Source organism: Nannobrachium achirus, assembly GCF_963921795.1.
Source record: "Nannobrachium achirus genome assembly, chromosome: 11".
NCBI classification, from domain to species: Eukaryota; Metazoa; Chordata; class Actinopteri; order Myctophiformes; family Myctophidae; genus Nannobrachium; species Nannobrachium achirus.
In genome coordinates, this window is record NC_137820.1 from 37948527 (window position 1) to 37966188 (window position 17662).

The window sequence follows — 17662 nt, forward strand, 5'->3', positions numbered from 1 at the left end:
TCCTCCGCTCCGCGCCCCGTCGTCATCTCACCTCCTAACATATTGTCTCAGTGAGGGTAACTGGTGGCGTGATGAGACGGATGGCATCTTAAAACCATTGGGGGCCATACAACTAAGCTGCCCGCTGGGATGGCCAATCATTCAGAAGGCTGAGAATGTACGTGTCATCTAATCCAGTGGTTCTCAACCTGTGGGTCGTGACCCCCAGCGGGGTCCCCAATGTTTTTGGGGGGGTCTCCAGATGATTAGCTTAAAGGAGTAGTTCACCACTTTTCAACCTGTCTTCATATAATAGGTCCTCACTAATGTTCATAATAAAATAGCACAATTTTTTTCTATTCAGTCTGGGTCTCATAGGAGAGCTGTCAAATCCTTCCTACCGGTGACATCATCGTTTGACAAAAAAAAAATTAAATAATATTTTTGAAAAAAAATATTTAGATTTTTAATATCACGAGAACAATGGCTTCCACTTTAACATTGCAACTTTTTCAGGAATAGAAAGCCTGCAGTTTCTATTCGCTTGCATTTCCCATTGATGATGTCACCGGTAGGAAGGATTTGACCCACCCACAGCTCTCCTATGAGACCCAAACTGAGTAGAAAAAAATTGTTATATTTTATCATGAACATTAGTGAGGACCTATTATATGAAGATAGGTTGAAAAGTGGTGGAGTGCCCCTTTAATGTGAAACACTGTTTTCTCACTCAACCGTAAACAAACCAACATACATTTTAAGTGTATATAGAGGGTATCTGCACATTTCTAAAGTGACAATTTAACTAATTTACCGCCTCTCCTGATAATCCCGAGACTTTAATATGCTTTAATCGCTATAAAACATTTAAAAGTATAATCGCTGTTTATCGCGGGTCGGCCTCTAATCACCATCGGAGAAGTGCTTTCGGTCGCATTTCCGTATCCGGCTTGCAGTTGTGAGCATGTAGATCTGCTATTTTCACAATAGAACCGTATTGTACAAAATGTAATGCTTCTGCTCGTAGGATGGGGGGGTCCCCAGTTAAAATATGATTATTTGGAGGGTCGCGGCCTGAAAAGGTTCACAATCTGTGCAACTGAGTCAAACTAAATGTAATGCCTCAACTCCTACAATTCCAAGTGCTTGTCAGGGCAGGGGCTCCCCAGTTCTAATAATGATAGTTTTTTGAGGGGGTCGCAGTCTTCTGCCTCGCTACAACTCCAGCTATTGTACCTGCTGTACAGTTAATAACCTTTCTGTCATTTAGAAATGTATTCCGCACTCGCTGTACCTCATAACTCTGACCCGGCCTGTATAGTATCTACAGTATATTGTATCTGTTTCTGTCTCCACTCCTCTCTATCTCTCTCCTTGCACTATCTCGGACGTTTGCTTTCTCTAGCTTTCCCCCTGCCCCCCCTGCTATTATAAGTCTCAGTTCTACCTTTCTTCCTGTGTACAATGCTCTCCTTGTCTCTGCTCTCTATCTCCTGTCCTCTCCGCACACCTCAACCTCCCCCCATCCTTATCTTCTCTGTCCCTGCCGCTCTCTGTGTTGCTCTTCTAAAAGTGGAGGCTGAACGCAGGTGGGTGGGTGGTCTGTCTGTCCGAAAGCCAAGAAGGCAGAGGTGGTTTCACGTACGACACACTGAAGACACTGGAATTCCGAGAAAATTTTAGTCAAAGCCTCAAAAAAGTCACGGCACAACACAGATTGTAATACTTAAATGGATTGCAATTTTATAGCGCTTTTCTAAGCAAGTTGCAAACTCAAAGTGCTTTACAATGGTACATTCATTCATACTGTACATTGGGAACTAGCTACTTATCAATGCAGTGTCAAAATAAATATACACATTTATTGTCCCTTGAACGAGAGAAGCTTCTCCCTGCAGTATTGTATGCATGTTCCAATCGACCGCTCCGAGCCGCGGAACAGCACCTCCAGCGGCATGACCCACGTTACGAGCCTCCATGCACAGCTCCTCCGGGCTGCTAAAAGAGCACCTCCTTCGTCGAGCCATGGTGCGGCAGCATCTCGGTTTGTGCGTCAAATGTTCAGCCGTGCATCTAGCCCGATGTAGCCGCCAAGCTGTGCATCCATAGTCCGAGCAAACGACACCCAAGCCTTCGGCACCCGGCTAGTGTCTCCAAAAAATCACCTGGGCATCGAGCCGTCGAGCCCCAGGGCCACACGCTTTAAGAAAGGCTAGACAGACAGCAGTTAAAGGTAGGCCGCTGTTTCCTTTGTCTCACGGCACAGAAGGCCTACCGAACCTTGCTGCCAGTGCAGGCTATCCGATCAGAAAAACAACACGGGAAAAAATAGACTAAACTACTATATACACAAAGAAAACAAAGACCCCAAAACGAGCCAAGCCTAGTGGCCAATGTAATGAGTCACAAAAAAGCAAGAAAAATAGTAAGTGGGGGAAAAAAACTGCTAAGCCATGTCCAGGCACGTCTGCCCCCAGAGAGCTACGGAAGTCATTTATTCACGTACTCAATATTACACGAGAGGGCGTGCTTTACCAAGGTTATTGGCACGACAGCGTTGCTGCAGGAAAGAGGTGGAGCCGAGTTCCGTAACTAGCACTGAAGTATTTTTTTAATGCCAAATTTGGCTACTATGTCCCATTAAAACTGCTAGCGTAGCCGCTTAGCATAGCTGATTTGTTTACATTTCTATTAGACCAGTGCAGTAATGCTGGATATTTGCACAGCGTCCGGTTATCGTCGTTATTCGCATCGGTAGATAGCTATTTCAACCAATCAGATTGCTTCGGCGGAACTACCTGTACAGTTCAAAATAAGGCACAGAAATGCATAGTATCCTGACAGCCAAGGCGTAGAAGGCTCTGGTAAAATGAATATCAAATATCTAAATGCTGAATCGAGCAACTTAAGAATTGTACTGGGTGTTCCCAAAAGCCTGATTGGACGATACAATGAACAAAAGTGAAATTATCCCCTAACCGCTGAGGGCAGTACAGTACCACGCATGAACTGTCTGCACCGTCTATTTATGAATGCGTTAATGCAATGTACATTTTTTAAAAGCGCTTTTTTATAAAGGTACTATACAAATGCAGTTGATTTAGTACTATCGCTCTCTTTTGTCGTCCTCTCTTTTCATGGCCAGCTTAATTAGCCAACATTGATAAAGGGAAAGAAGGACACGGCACGTTCATGGGCGGCCGTTGACTTGTCTGTGTTGAACAGCCACGGAGAGTTATGATGAATAGATGTGTTTTGAAGATTGAAAAGTAAAGTGTGAGGAAAAGGTGAAAGTCGCAGTAGCTGGGGAGACGGTGAAGGTCATGTTTGGAGGTGTTTTTTTACCCATGAAAGGTGAATGAATGCCAACGCACATCCATTGAAATTCAATTTTTCAGTGTTCTCCGCAAATGCGTCTGGCAAGGAACATGTTCGGGGTTGAATGCCTTCCTGCACTGAGCGAGTTGAAAGAATACTAAATAAGGCATTGCCAAGGACTATTGTCTGTCAGACAGTCTACCTCACAGTCGCTGTCAGGAAGAAACCTTATATCTCCATATTTTTTCCACAAACTAATGCTCTATTTTATACTTTGTCGTATGACGGTGTCGTGCAAAATATCCAATCTACAAGCTCTACAATGTGACACGTGAGTTTACTACCAGAACCGTCACATCTTGACCGCATCTATACGTACGTACGTACGTACATATGGGTAACGTCTTTTTTGTTGATTGATTCTCACGCTCAGAGCCCTGATGTCCACATCACTGTGACATCACTGTGACTCTGTCCTTTTTATGCCAATACAGTATTATGGAGATCCCTGATGTCCACATCACTGTGACATCACTGTGACATCACTGTGACTCTGTGCCACACTGGCCAAATGGCCAATACATGGCGCGAACTCGCCCTAAAGCTTTTCGCCCTTAGGCGTCTTACTGGCATATTTCTTGCCTTATAATGACACGCCCAAAACAGGGACACCAGGTGGAAAGTGTGTCTGTGGCTTTTTATAAATCTTTAACGAATGCAAAGTATTAACAAGATCTTGCGACTAAATAATAACAACATTGCTCCATTGGAGCACTTTTTTTCCCCCTCAATTTCCTGAAAAAGTGATGGTTTTGGACATACAAGGTTTCCACCCGACATCGACAATATCGTGTATCTAACCTGAAAATATCAAAGTGAAACAACAAGGTCTCCGGGGGCGTGTTGCTGGGACACGTTTGCATTGCGTTTGACTCTTGTTTGCCTTCAGTTGCACCATCGTTGCATCAGATTATCAAGATCATTTTGTTTTTCCCTGGCAGTGTCTTGTGTGTGCGCGTTTCCCACGTGAAGTGTTGGCGTGCGCTTTGTTTGCATTCCGTCAAAAGCTGTTATTAAACCAACATGCTGATACAGGACTGATCCAAGCATGGGAGTAGAATGAGAATGTATTTCTTTTTCTTTTTTTTTTTTTCCTTTTTTTTCCAACTGCATAAGATGAAAGTCAAAGAACCGAATACTGTATTGTAACCATTGATGTAAAGTAACTTGTAAAGTAACTCATTTTTACTTTACTCAAGTACTGACAGTAGTTTTGAGCAGTGGCGGCTCCAGACAATTTTTAATGGGGGTGCTGGAAGGGAGCTTGGCTATTAATGGAGGTGCTAAGTAGTTGTGGATATAGCCTACCAATTTATATACAGTATAAGAGCCTAAACGAACACAAATGTATTTATCTTTATTTTTATTTTTGCTGGGCTCCAAAAGCCTATACGTACAGCCAAATATCTTGTGCTGCAGTGCAAAATCCGCTATTCTGTTAAAAAAATAAAAATAAAAAAAAAGCCTAGTGTACTATTATTGACAAAGCAAATAACTGTTCAATCAGTACCATTCAAGTATCGCAAGTGTTAAGTCACATTAAATAAATGGTAATACCATGAACAAAAGGAGTGATGTATAGGGCAGGCTGCACACAATGCAGATACTGATGATTTCTGGCACATTTTATTTTTCTCATAACTAGAGATGGACCGATTGCAAAATTCTTGGCCAGTACCGATCCACCGGTTATATTTCTTTAGCTAAGAACTAGAAAATAGGGTTGCTCCAATACCCCTTTTTCAGGCCAAGTAGGCCTACAAGACATAATTCAATTTGAGTACCAATAAGCTAGAAGAACACTAATGCCAAATCAATCACAATAGTACAATATCCAAAATCACAGACAATATCCAGTCTAATATGATATGGATATATAATATTGATGCCAGCTGATCATTCACTGAAAGGTCTAAAGTTAAAAATACATAGGCCTACTACTGTATATATTTTATAATTGCTGTGCCATTGCTTCTATGTCTGTGTCACTGTTAGAGCTGCATGATTATGGCAAAACCTTTATTTTAAAATTATGGGTATACATATTGAGATAATTTATTTAAAATATTATTAATAATATTATAATTGAATAAATATTTTTGTCTTAAAAGCCAAAATAAATAAGGTTGCATTCATTGTTTTCAAGGTGAGAAAATTACCTTGTGTCACACTTAGTAGTCTGACTCTAGTCTATTCCTTCCTTTCAAATATTTAAGGGCAAAATATTACCTCATGACCCTGTTCCTGTTGTTTTGGGTTGTAAAACCTCTGTAAGGGACTTAACATGGTACATAATACATTTCTGTTGCTTAATGTACTTTGCGAAACTATCGGAGGAGACTATAACGACCTTTAACGGGCTTCACCTGGACATGCATTGATTAATCCAGCTTGCTGTGGACAGACACACAACACCACGCAAAGTGAACTGACTTTTTTTTTTTCAACAACAGAGAAACGGGAGGTGGTATGGCTTTTTCTGTCGCTTGCAACAGGCTCTTTTGCAATGCTGTTGCTTTCTGTTAAATGAAAGTTAAACTCCTTCTGCATGGACCTTCTGGAAGCAGGAAAGCCTTGCGATGCTTTTTTTTCCCTTCTTTTTTGAGACGACATTGACACAGGATTATGGAATATATCCTTACATTGCAAAGGTAATCAGCACCATCTGTATTCTGTAGGCTGCCACTAAGTAGACTGGCTGCTATTTACTTATGTTTAACTTAGTCAGAGGACCAGAGCATCATGCTGTGCAGTGCAGTGCGATAGACACAATCGGCATAAAACCGGAATTTATGTCAGTGACCGGCCGGTCACCAATGCGGCCTGTTTGATATCATACCAGCCGATTTTTGATATCGGCAGATTCCGATCTCCATCCCTACTCCTAACTTATCATGAAGGACTTCTAGTGGGCAGGAATCTTTTTTTCACCAATGTCACAGATTTGAACAAGATAATTTTATTTGATGACAGAAAAAAAAGAAAAATGGCTGAGCATTTCTTGGGGGTGCTACGGGGGTGCTATGGGCTTCTTTGGAGGTGCTAAAGCACCTGCAAGCACACCCCTAGCGCCGCCTATGGTTTTGAGGTCTTTTTTACTTCAGTATTACTTCTACTCCAGACTCCAGTACATCTCAGAGGCAAATATTATACTTTTACTCCACTACAATCATTTGAAAACTTTAGTTACTAGTTACTTTGTAGATCTTTTGATTATTATTACAAAACATACTAGCTCACAATGCATTGCAATGCGACCCATTGTGATCATCTATTTTCATGTAGACGTGTACACGTGTCTATGGGTTTGCCGCTCTGACATCATGCTCTCATGTCACTGTGATGACAGGGGAACCACTCTGCCAGAATGGGGTTTCTGCTCTGATATCACGCTCTGGCTTCACTGTGATATCACACTAACAGAATCCCTTTCATGCCCATATATGGAGTTCCCTGATGTCATCAATATTAATGATGCCCTGTTAGAGAGATCCCTGTGATGCCAGGGGGAACCAATCCCTTTTATGCCCATATATTGATATAAGGAGATCCCTGTGATGTCAGGGGAACAAAATCCCTTTTATGCCCATATATGGATATATGGAGATCCCTGTGATGCCAGGGGAACAAAATCCATTTTATGCCCATATACCTGTACCGGAGAACAAGTCCGTCCCTGTTCAGCATCAGTGCTCCACTTTGAGGCTGCAGGAGTGCAAGCTCCAGCACTCTGGTGCATCCACCTCACGTACTGCCTCTGCACCGCCTCACGCCTACAGGCCTCTCCTCTGATGGAGATTAACTACCCCTGGCTTTCACATGTTCACACACGTGTGTGTGTGTGCGTGTGCGTGTGCGTGTGCGTGACATGATTGGTATTTACTTTTTGTATTTGTGTGTGTATGTGTGTATGTGTTCGAGCCGGAGGGCAAAGCTCTCTGTCTACCGAGCAATCTTCGTTCCTACACTCACCTATGGTCATGAAGTGTGGGTCATGACCGAAAGTATAAGGTAGTGGGTGCAAGCGGCCCAAATGGGTTTCCTCAGACGGGTGGCTGGTATCTCCCTTAGAGATAGGGTGAGAAGTTCAGTCACCCGAGAGAGACTTGGAGTAGAACCGCTGCTCCTACACTTGGAAAGGAGTCAGCTTAGGTGGTTCGGGCATCTAGTACGGATGCCCCCCGAGCGCCTTCCTGTGAAGGTCCTCGACGCACGTCCCACTGGGAGGAGACCCCGTGGCAGACCAAAGACTAGATGGAAGGATTATATCTCCAAACTGGCTTGGGAACGCCTCTGTATACTCCCAGAGGGAGTGGAGGAAGTTGCTCAGGATAAGGAAATCTGGAAGTCTCAGTTGAAACTGTTACCCCCGCGACCCGATTCCGGATAAGCGGTTGAAGATGGATGGATGGATGGATGGTGTGTATGTGTGCATGGAAACGCTGAGTGGGGGGAAAAATATCATCACTGGCACACCAAACTTGTGACCAAAATGTTGGAAAAAAAATGTTGAACGTTGAAGAAACAATATATATTTTTGGCTATAATGACCCATCATGCCCAAAATAGGGAGTCTGTTTGTAACTTTAATTAATGTTCAGCCAATGGAAGGTATTAACAAGAGCTTGTAACAGTTTTTTGGACTTTTCCACCGTCCTGACAGCAACAATATGCAAACCATCTTGCAGGCAATATGGTGTAAATCTGTCCAACGTGTAAAATGGCATCTGTCTCTGTCTCTGTCTCTCTCTCTCTCTCTCTCTCTCTCTCTCTCTCTCTCTCTCTCTCTCTCTCTCTCTCTCTCTCTCTCTCTGTGACTCACTTTGTGTTGACCCTGTTTCATTAAAGGGCTTTTAAAAATTCATTTCATCCGGCCTTGACACAAACCCGCAGTGGGAGAAACTCCAACAACTCTGTCCAACTCTGTCCAAGTATATTATGAAAGCCTAACAATTCATACTTTGTCGCACCGCCTGCTGAGAATAACAAATTCCTCTCTCTCTCTGTCTCTCTGTCTCTCTGTCTGTCTCTCTCTCTCTCTCTCTCTCTCTCTCTCTCTCTCTCTCTCTCTCTCTCTCTCTCTCTCTCTCTCTCGCTGGGATTAAAGTTCTCAGTCTGACGAAGGCAGCATTTGAAGTGGTCAAACTAGCAATATTATGTTTAGCATTTTCCACAAAACCCTAATGGTCTCGTACAACATGAAAAGCAAAGGTTAAAGCCTCAATCTGTGATCTCTTCACCTTGTTGGCAGTATGTAGAACAGCAGGAACAATATGACTAAAATCATTTTACATGTTGTGTCTCATGGCAAGCTGTTCTTTCAAAACATAAAAGTCTTTATCATGGTCCTTCAAACATTCTTATACACACACACGCACGCATGCACGCACGCACGCACGCACGCACGCACACACATGCATACATGCATACACACACACATACATACATACATACATACATACATACATACATACATACATACATACATGCGTACATACATACACACATACATGCATACATACATACATACATACATACATACATACTGTACATACATACATACATACATACATACATACATACATACATACATACATACATACAGTACACACACATACAGTACACACACACACACACATATATACACACACACACACACACACACACACACACACACACACACACACACACACACACACTTGTTTAGGGAAACAACGCTTTCACTACTTACTTACTTACTTACCCAACTTTGGGCATAGGCCACAAACAAGTGCTGTCCAGGCATCCTGGGCCAGTGTCTCTAGCTGTCCCCATGTGTGGCCAGATCTCTTCACATCTGCATCCAGGTCACGCCGCCAGGTGTTTCTTGCTCTGCCCCTCTTCCTTCTCCCCTGTGGGTTCCAGAGCAGGCCGTATCTTGTGATATTAGATGCAGGTTTGCTGAGGTTACTGATTGTATTTGGCCAGGGAATTCAGAGGATTCCTCTAAGGCAGCTAGGTGTTGTTGAATGCCTGGATTCTTTCCATGGCGTTGACAGTTGTTCTCCAGGTTTCTGCTCCATACAGCAGATCAGGCCTTCACCATGGACTTAAAGACCCTGATTTTGATGTTTATTGGCACATCTGAGGATCCTCAGCAGGGCATACGAGCGGAGCGGAGCGAGTAGAAATGCTGCTCCCCACTCCAGAGGGCTGTCGTCCCGCTCGCTAATCGCTCTGGTCGGTCCACCGCGCCGCTCCGCTCCCTCGCTCAACCTGATTTGCGCATCTCTCGCTCTGCAACATTGGCTGAAACATTTTAACTCAAATCTTTGCTTCTGGGGGGTACCTGGAACTAAATATTTTGAGATGGGGGTCTGCGGTCAAATACATATAATTCTAGGGGTCCTTGACATTAAAAACTTTGAGCACCACAGATAAAGCAACATACTTTTATTTTTTTTGAAAACTATTAGGATTCAGAAGATATTATTTTTATTATTTTTTGTATTTTTTTCAGATCTGAATGGGTTTCAATCTCTCTCTCTCTCCAGATATTGACGAGTGTGCAGAGGGGAAACACTACTGCAGGGAGAACACCATGTGTGTGAACACCCCCGGCTCCTTCATGTGCATCTGCCATACGGGTTACATCAGGATCGATGACTACTCCTGCACAGGTGAGCCTCATCCGTTGTCTCTCTCTTCAGGTTCACCCAATCATTGTGTCCCCAGAGGGAGATGTTGCCTGGCATTAAATGTAACACATGCTATGACATATTGCAATAACACACTCCCACTCCCCAAACGGCCTATAGTGGACAAATGTGACCAAACGTGAAATGTTTGACCGGTCAAACGGTGAAGTCCCGGGCACTTTGTTTTGTCCTGGCTTTAGACGTATAAAAGGAGGATGTTGTTTCAAGGCTGGGGCTTGGGTTCGACTTTACACTATTGGAGACAAGGCTGTGTGTGTGTGTGTGTGTGTGTGTGTGTGTGTGTGTGTGTGTGTGTGTGTGTGTGTGTGTGTGTGTGTGTGTGTGTGTGTGTGTGTGTGTGTGTGTGTGTGTGTGTGTGTGTGTGTGTGTGTGTGTCAAGACTTTAAAGTGTTTCTGTTACAAGTGCTGCTAGAAAGAGCTGTTATATTGGAAGTTATTGACACAAAGATTTTTATCAAGATTCTCGTACCTTTGATCTCCGGGACCTCTGGGGTCCCTGGTGGGCTCACTAAGCATTCAGCTATGGCCGCCCCCTGGTTCTCAAAGGGGGTCCTTGAGGTGGGTTCCAGAGGGTCCCCATGCAGCTGAAAGTTTGTTAACTCAGAAAGTGTACACACATTCAGAGCAGTGTGAATTTTGACAGCACATTTTGATTTTGTTCAGTCATAGTCTTTTAGTCATCTCAAAGGTTTTAGTTTTAGTCTAGTAGATTTTAGTCGACTAAATCTACAGTTGATTTTGTCACCGACAATGTATTTTGGCAGGCCTTGATGGCAGATTTTACACTTGGTTGCATGCTGAAGATAGCCGATATATAAGCTTATGTTGGGAGCTTGTACATGTAGATCTTCTATTTTCAGAGTGCAACACCCGAGCGCAAGTCTTCTAGTTCTACTGGATCTCTTCTCCACTAGTCCCTTCCTAACATTTTAGTCTAGTGTTTATTTGTTGACGGAATTGTCAATATACTGTAGGCCTATATTGAGTCTTAGTTTTAGTCATCATAGCTTAGTTTCTATTTAGTTTTTACTTAGTTTACGTCAGTAAAAAAAAAAATCGACATAAAATCTGGTTGCACACTGCTGCGTTTTTTTGTTGCGAAATGTGTTATTCAGGGCAAGGAGAGAGAGAGAGATAGCGAGAGCAAGGGACCCAGTGGTGCAAAAATAAATACGAAACGGGCGGCAGTGTGCAAATGTGATTGACATAACGTGAGGTTGGTTTCCTTATTTACGTGCTCCGAAATCCACTCCTATATTCGTCCGAAAAAAACGCAGCCGTGTGCAACCAGCTTAACATTGGTCGCGGTTTGTCACTATACGCTAGTGATGTGCGGATATAGGCTTTTGAAGTCATCCGAATCCATCCGCGCAAATTAATTATCCGCCCATTATCCAACCGCATTAATTATATCATCCAATTTATAAATCCGCATCCATCCTCATCCGCAACTTCCAAAGTATTATTACTATTATTAATATTTTCTGGTAGGCTATTCCCTGTTAGTTTTCTTAGTTGTGTGATCACAGAAATGCATTGATCTAGCCTACGGAATGTCCGTTAGTCTTTTTTCTTTCTTTCTTTTTTTTTTTTTTTTGAGTCGGTGCTGCGTCGATGCAGACAGACATGCAGGCAGGCAGAGTCAGACTCACGAGAGAGAGAGAGAGAGAGAGAGAGAGAGAGAGAGAGAGAGAGAGAGAGAGAGAGAGAAAGATAGCGAGAGAGAGAGAAACAAACAAACACACAACTTAGTGGGAAGTTTAACTTACCTACTGTAGCCTACAGTACTTTACAATATGGACTATGGAGCTGAGAGAGATTCACTTTTTAGCGCAGCGCGACCAGAAGTAATGAGTGCGACGATGCATGCCATGATGCCGTTGCCTTTAAGTGGACACAGCTGTTTAGTTTTATCGTGGACTGGACATTGCCTCATGAAAAATGATGGTTACTTTACAAATTATACAAAATAACACACACTAACACAGACACAAGCATACCTATATTTCGCTTTTTATTGATAGATAGGTCTATAGGTCTATTAGGCCATAATTTATTTCCTGCATTATTTCATCCGCGGATATCCGAAATTAATTAATAATTATATTTGATTGATCCAAATCCGACTGCACCGCGGATCACCTCGGTGCAACGCTAAAACCGCCAACCCCGCATCTCTACTATACGCCAATAGATGTGTGTGTAGAAGACCTGGCCCCATGAAGTGGACGGGAGTGACGCAACTCTCCGTGGGTAGAAGGCTCTGGTCTCCAGCTAAAAAAGATTGGTGATGTACTGTGCACACGCTCAGAGTTATGGCGGGTATAAGGAGTGAACCGGGGGTCCTTGAAAGGAAAAGGTAAGATAATCACTAGCATATCGTCGTGGGTGGAAACCTTGTATGTCCAAAACTGTTCATTTTGTATTTATCATTTAAAAAATGAACTAAACTAGTGAAAACAGCAGATCTACAAGCACACAACGCCTCACACCGCGAGGCGTTGTGTGCTTGTAGATCGGCTGTTTTCAATACTTTTGTAAGACAGCCTTGTATGGTGAAGCAGGGCTTTACTTACGAAAAAAAATAGACATATCTGAAACTTGGAGATACGAGGTTTCTGCCCGACAGTGACGATATATTGGGAACGAGACGAGTGGCATTGTGGAATTTCTCCATTATAAAAGGATTCCGTCAGATCAGGGGAGAAAGAAGTGCTGGGTAATGTGAGACGCTTCCCAGCATCGATTGTGCAGCAACATGCATGCATGCACTCAACAATGATTCACACTTCATTTACTAATGCCATGCTCACACTGAATTATAATAGTAGCAAGGCTGGTATTGATTTGCTTGTGTGTGCGTGTGCGTGTGCGTGTGCGCGCGCGTGCGTGCGTTTCAAAGTGGCTTTGGTAATCACAGCAAATCAAACTCTGCCATTCATATCTATGCATATTAAATTAATGTGCTGTACGTAATCACAGTGCAACAGCTAGTGATTCACATTTACAGTGCATGGCGCCTGGTCTGGTTTGAGATTTAAAAAAAAGAACACATTCATGCATACAATATTTAATAGTTCGTGTTTGCTTGTTCCTTGTAAAATTAAAGTTAAATGTTTTCAAATCGGCTGCATAATTGCCAATACTGATGTAATCAAAAAAGCTGGGTAATAATGAGATATATATAGTACTGTATAGTCTAGCAAATGTGAAAACATTTACTGTAACTGTGTGCAGTGCACGCGCAATATACTGCACAGAACTGACAAAGCGCGCCTCATTTGACTGCAGTTTTAATGAGAGGAAGTCCAGGATGAAATGAAGAAAAGATACAGTATATTAAACTGCCACTGATGATTCTTTCAGGGGACATTAATGATTTCTGCTAATGCGTATTGTTAAAACTATGATCAAGTCACACATTTTATCGTGTAACAGTGAACCTTTGGGGGGATTAAAAGGTATTATAAATTATAAAAAAAAAAAAAATAGAATTTAGAACCTTTTGCAAAATATAATGACACTATTTTGGTACTGTAGATCAGTGGTTCCCGAACTTTTTAGCTTGTGACCCAAAAGAGAAATTAGACTAGGAATTAATTTAAAAAAAAGGGGGGGGGGGAAAACACGAAATTCGTTTTTCATTCATGAAAATGTTTGGTTTTTTTTGGGAATGTGTTTTTTTTTTTTTTTTACGTTGTGAAATAATAATAATTAAAAACAAAATGTACGAAACCAAACATTAAGGGACCCATAAAAATGTGTCCGCGACCCACAAATGGGTCCTGACCCACTGTTTGGGAAACAGTGCTGTAGATAGTGGCCTTACGGCTCTCCAAAATCAGGATGGGAATGGGTCTGGAGCTGTGCTTCCATCCTGTGTGTGCACTGTGGCACACGGCAGAGGATTACAAGGCATTTTAACAGATGCTCTAAAGCATTCATACGATGGGTATCCACACAGCATTGAGTTCCATGGCAGTCTTACAACACAGTGCACTATATAAGGGCAGGGGCGTCACAAGTGGGGGGGAAGTGGGACTGAGTTAATAGGGCCCAAGGTGGAGGGGCCTAAAGTATGTTATACTTTAACTATTGAAAAATAGCAGATATACAAGCTCGTAGCACTGCACCGAGTGCCGCGCTGCAAGCTTGTAGATCTGCTATTTTAGAAAAAACGTGAAAATGTGTGCAAATCTTATATAAATATATGTATTTTTTTAAGCGAACATTTATAACTCAAATTTTGCTTCTGGGGGGTCCCTGGAACTAAATATTTTGAGATGGGGGTCCGTGGCCAAATACATATCATGTTGGGGGTCCTTCATGTGAAAAATGTTTGAGCACCACTGACATAGAAACATATGTTTTTCAAAAAACCTTTGAAGGATTTGAAATATTCAAAGACTTGCACAACATTTTCACGATTTTTCAAAAATAGCAGATCTACAAGCGCATAACGCGGCACTCGGTGCCGCGCTGTGAGCATGTATATCTGCTATTTTTCAACAGTTAAAGCACAAAATGCAAGTGAATCCTTGTACCCAGGGCCCAGAATTTGGTGAGACACCCCTGTATAAGGGCTGCCTGGCCCGCCAGGCCAGTCTCTCTCTCTCAATCTTTATGTCTGTGTTTAGCTTCGCTCCCCGTACTCAGCACCATGCAATAAAAACACAGCCCCCCAGCGCTTGAGCAAAGTTAGAGCGGGAACCATCTGCAGCTTCTAACGACAACCAGATAAACCGGCCACCCCTCTGGCAGCCTCGGAGGCTGCGACTCCCAAAAGCCATAAAATAAAACCTAACATCTCACCCACTCCACTCTTATCTCATTGCCTCCTCACTCCTTTTATCCCCCGTGCAATTGGGAAAAGAACAAAGAACAAAACACTGTGTACAAACTAAAACCCACAAACCGAATCCTCTCTGGCCGTCAATAACTTTCCAATAAAACGGTTCGCTACAGAATCGTCTTGCGACATGAACACGGACAACACAATGTGGCATCCTGAAGGTGTGCATTAGCTGAGCCACATGGCGATCAATAGGGGGGACGTTCCACAAAAATGGCCACCTCGTAGTCTGTGACGAATACTAATGAAGCTTAGATGTGGGGAAAGTAAGCAGCTGCATCATTCTATACAGTATCGTCACTGTCTGACCAAAACCTCCTAACTCCATTTTTGCATACATCAGGGCTATTGAACACCCTTTACGTCTGTGTGTTGGTTAAAATAATATCAAACCAATGGAAAGTAGTAAAAAGTGCTTTGGACAAAAAAACTCCTAACTCCACACTTTATGCCAAACCAGCGACCTCCACCCATTTGGCCAACTCTTTTTTTTCATAAATCAGGGCTATTGAACACCCTTTAAATAATATTGAACCAATGAAAAGTTGTAAAAAGTGCTTTGGTCAAAAACTCCTAACTCCTAACTCCTAACTAAAATGAACATTTTGGAGTTAGGAGGTTTCGGCCCCGACAGCAGAGATATACTGTATATCGTCTCTGTCGGGTGGAAACCTCATGTCCAAAAATGTTCAGGATTCAAATTCAAAAATAGCAAAAGTAGCAGATCTACAAAACGCTGCGTTTTGAGCTTGTGCATCTGCTGTTGTATGTATTCGCTGTAATATGAGTTGGGCGTTAGTTTATGAATTATGTAAATAATAAATATTGAGATAAGAGGTTCCTGCCTGACAGCAGCGATATACTGTGCATGTCAGGCACGTGCACACTTTTACATCAAAGGGGGCTTGAGGCCCTGCCCTTTTAACCGTCTGTAAAAGTGCCCTCTCCAGACCATGAATGTAGTTTTTACTATGGTGAAAGAAATGAAAATGCCCTCTTTCCATGCCATACCTGAAGGCAGCATTCAAGAGAATTGTATTGTCCAAACTCTACTGAACTTGAATGCAGCATCTTATGTTGAAAGAATTCACCGTTTGTCAGCCTTCTGATTGGTCCCTGAGACTCCCTGACTGGCCAACCAGAAAAATACATTCACTTTTTGCAAGCGGGGGTGGAGTTCTGCAGTCGGAGAAAGTGGCAGCCGTCTTTCACCGGCTGTCCGCACTGCGGAGCACGGCCAGGCCGCTCGCGACCATAGCGTTTGCGATCATTGTAATGAATAAGCTTCAACAAACTAGTTCACATGGACCTTATCAATGGTCTAAGAGTCACGATTGGGTACATATCTATCTATAAATGCGAGAAGTCTCTGCGTGTGTGTTTGTAATCCGCGTATCTCGAGAACCGTTCGTCCCACCGGCTTCAGATTCGGCACGCACGTTCCCCACCGCGGCACGGAGTGCAGTGCCGGGCCTCGACCCGACCCGACGCGCGGTTTTCCCTAACCGGCGCGAAACGTTCGGAATCTCCTTATGCGGAAATCGGCGCAAAATCGGCGCAAGCGCTGACTCATTGTGACATCACTGCAGTGCCGGGCGCAAGCGCTGAGTCATTGTGACATCACTGCAGGCAGATACAGGGGCCTAGCCTCGACCCGACAGACTGAGATCTCCATATATGGGCAGATACAGAGATCTCCATATATGGGCAATACAGGGGCCTTGCCTCGACCCGACAGATATCTCTGTATATGGGCATAAAAGGGACACAGACAGATATATCTCCGTATATGGGCATAAAAGGGACACAGACAGATATATGGGCATAAAAGGGACACAGACTGAGATCTCCATGACAGATATCTCCGTATATGGGCATAAAAGGGACACAGACTGATACAGAGAATGGGCATATGGGCAGATACAGAGATCTCCATATATGGGCATATGGGCATAAAAGATGGACACAGATAGAGTATATGGGCATAAAAGGGACACAGACAGATACAGAGATCTCCATATAATGGGGTTTGCATCCGTATATGGGCATAAAAGGGACACAGACAGATATATGGGCATAAAAGGGACACAGACTGAGATCTCCATGACAGATATCTCCGTATATGGGCATAAAAGGGACACAGACTGATACAGAGAATGGGCATATGGGCAGATACAGAGATCTCCATATATGGGCATATGGGCATAAAATGGACGCAGATATATGGGCATAAAAGGGACACAGACTGAGATCTCCATATATGGGCAGATACAGAGATCTCCATATATGGGCATAAAAGATGGACACAGATAGAGTATATGGGCATAAAAGGGACACAGACAGATACAGAGATCTCCATATAATGGGGTTTGCATTAAAGGGTGGGGCATTCATTCCCTAATTTACATCGTTCCCGAGTTGGCCAGGTCGCAAACTCCATATATGGGCATAAATGGGCACAGGCAAACAGATGGTCAAACCAGGTCCTACAGAGATCTCCATATATGGGCAGAAAATGGACGTAGACAGACATATCTCTCCATATATGGGCATAAATGGACACACGCAAACAGATGGTCAAAACGGATCCTATGACAACAGGTATAATGGGGTTTGCATTAAAGGGCGGGGCATTCATTCCCTATTTACATTGTTCCCGAGTTGGCCAGGTCGCCGACTAGACGCTCGGCCGCCCGAAGGGCGGCCGAGCTTCTAGTATTTTAAATGGGCAGAATTACGAAAAGCCAGCCTATTA

The 17662-nt window shown here is 43.1% G+C and overlaps 1 protein-coding gene across 1 annotated transcript in view; it reads left to right on the plus strand.

Annotated features, from left to right (window-relative positions):
- nell2a (neural EGFL like 2a) overlaps positions 1-17662 on the plus strand; it is a gene marked incomplete at both ends in the record, with an annotated part of 221277 nt that overhangs the window by 118463 nt on the left and 85152 nt on the right. Inside the window, one exon of the mRNA XM_080737060.1 lies at positions 9891-10016. Within this exon, the coding sequence (XP_080593186.1) occupies positions 9891-10016 (126 nt within the window). The remainder of the gene's footprint in view (positions 1-9890; positions 10017-17662) is intronic.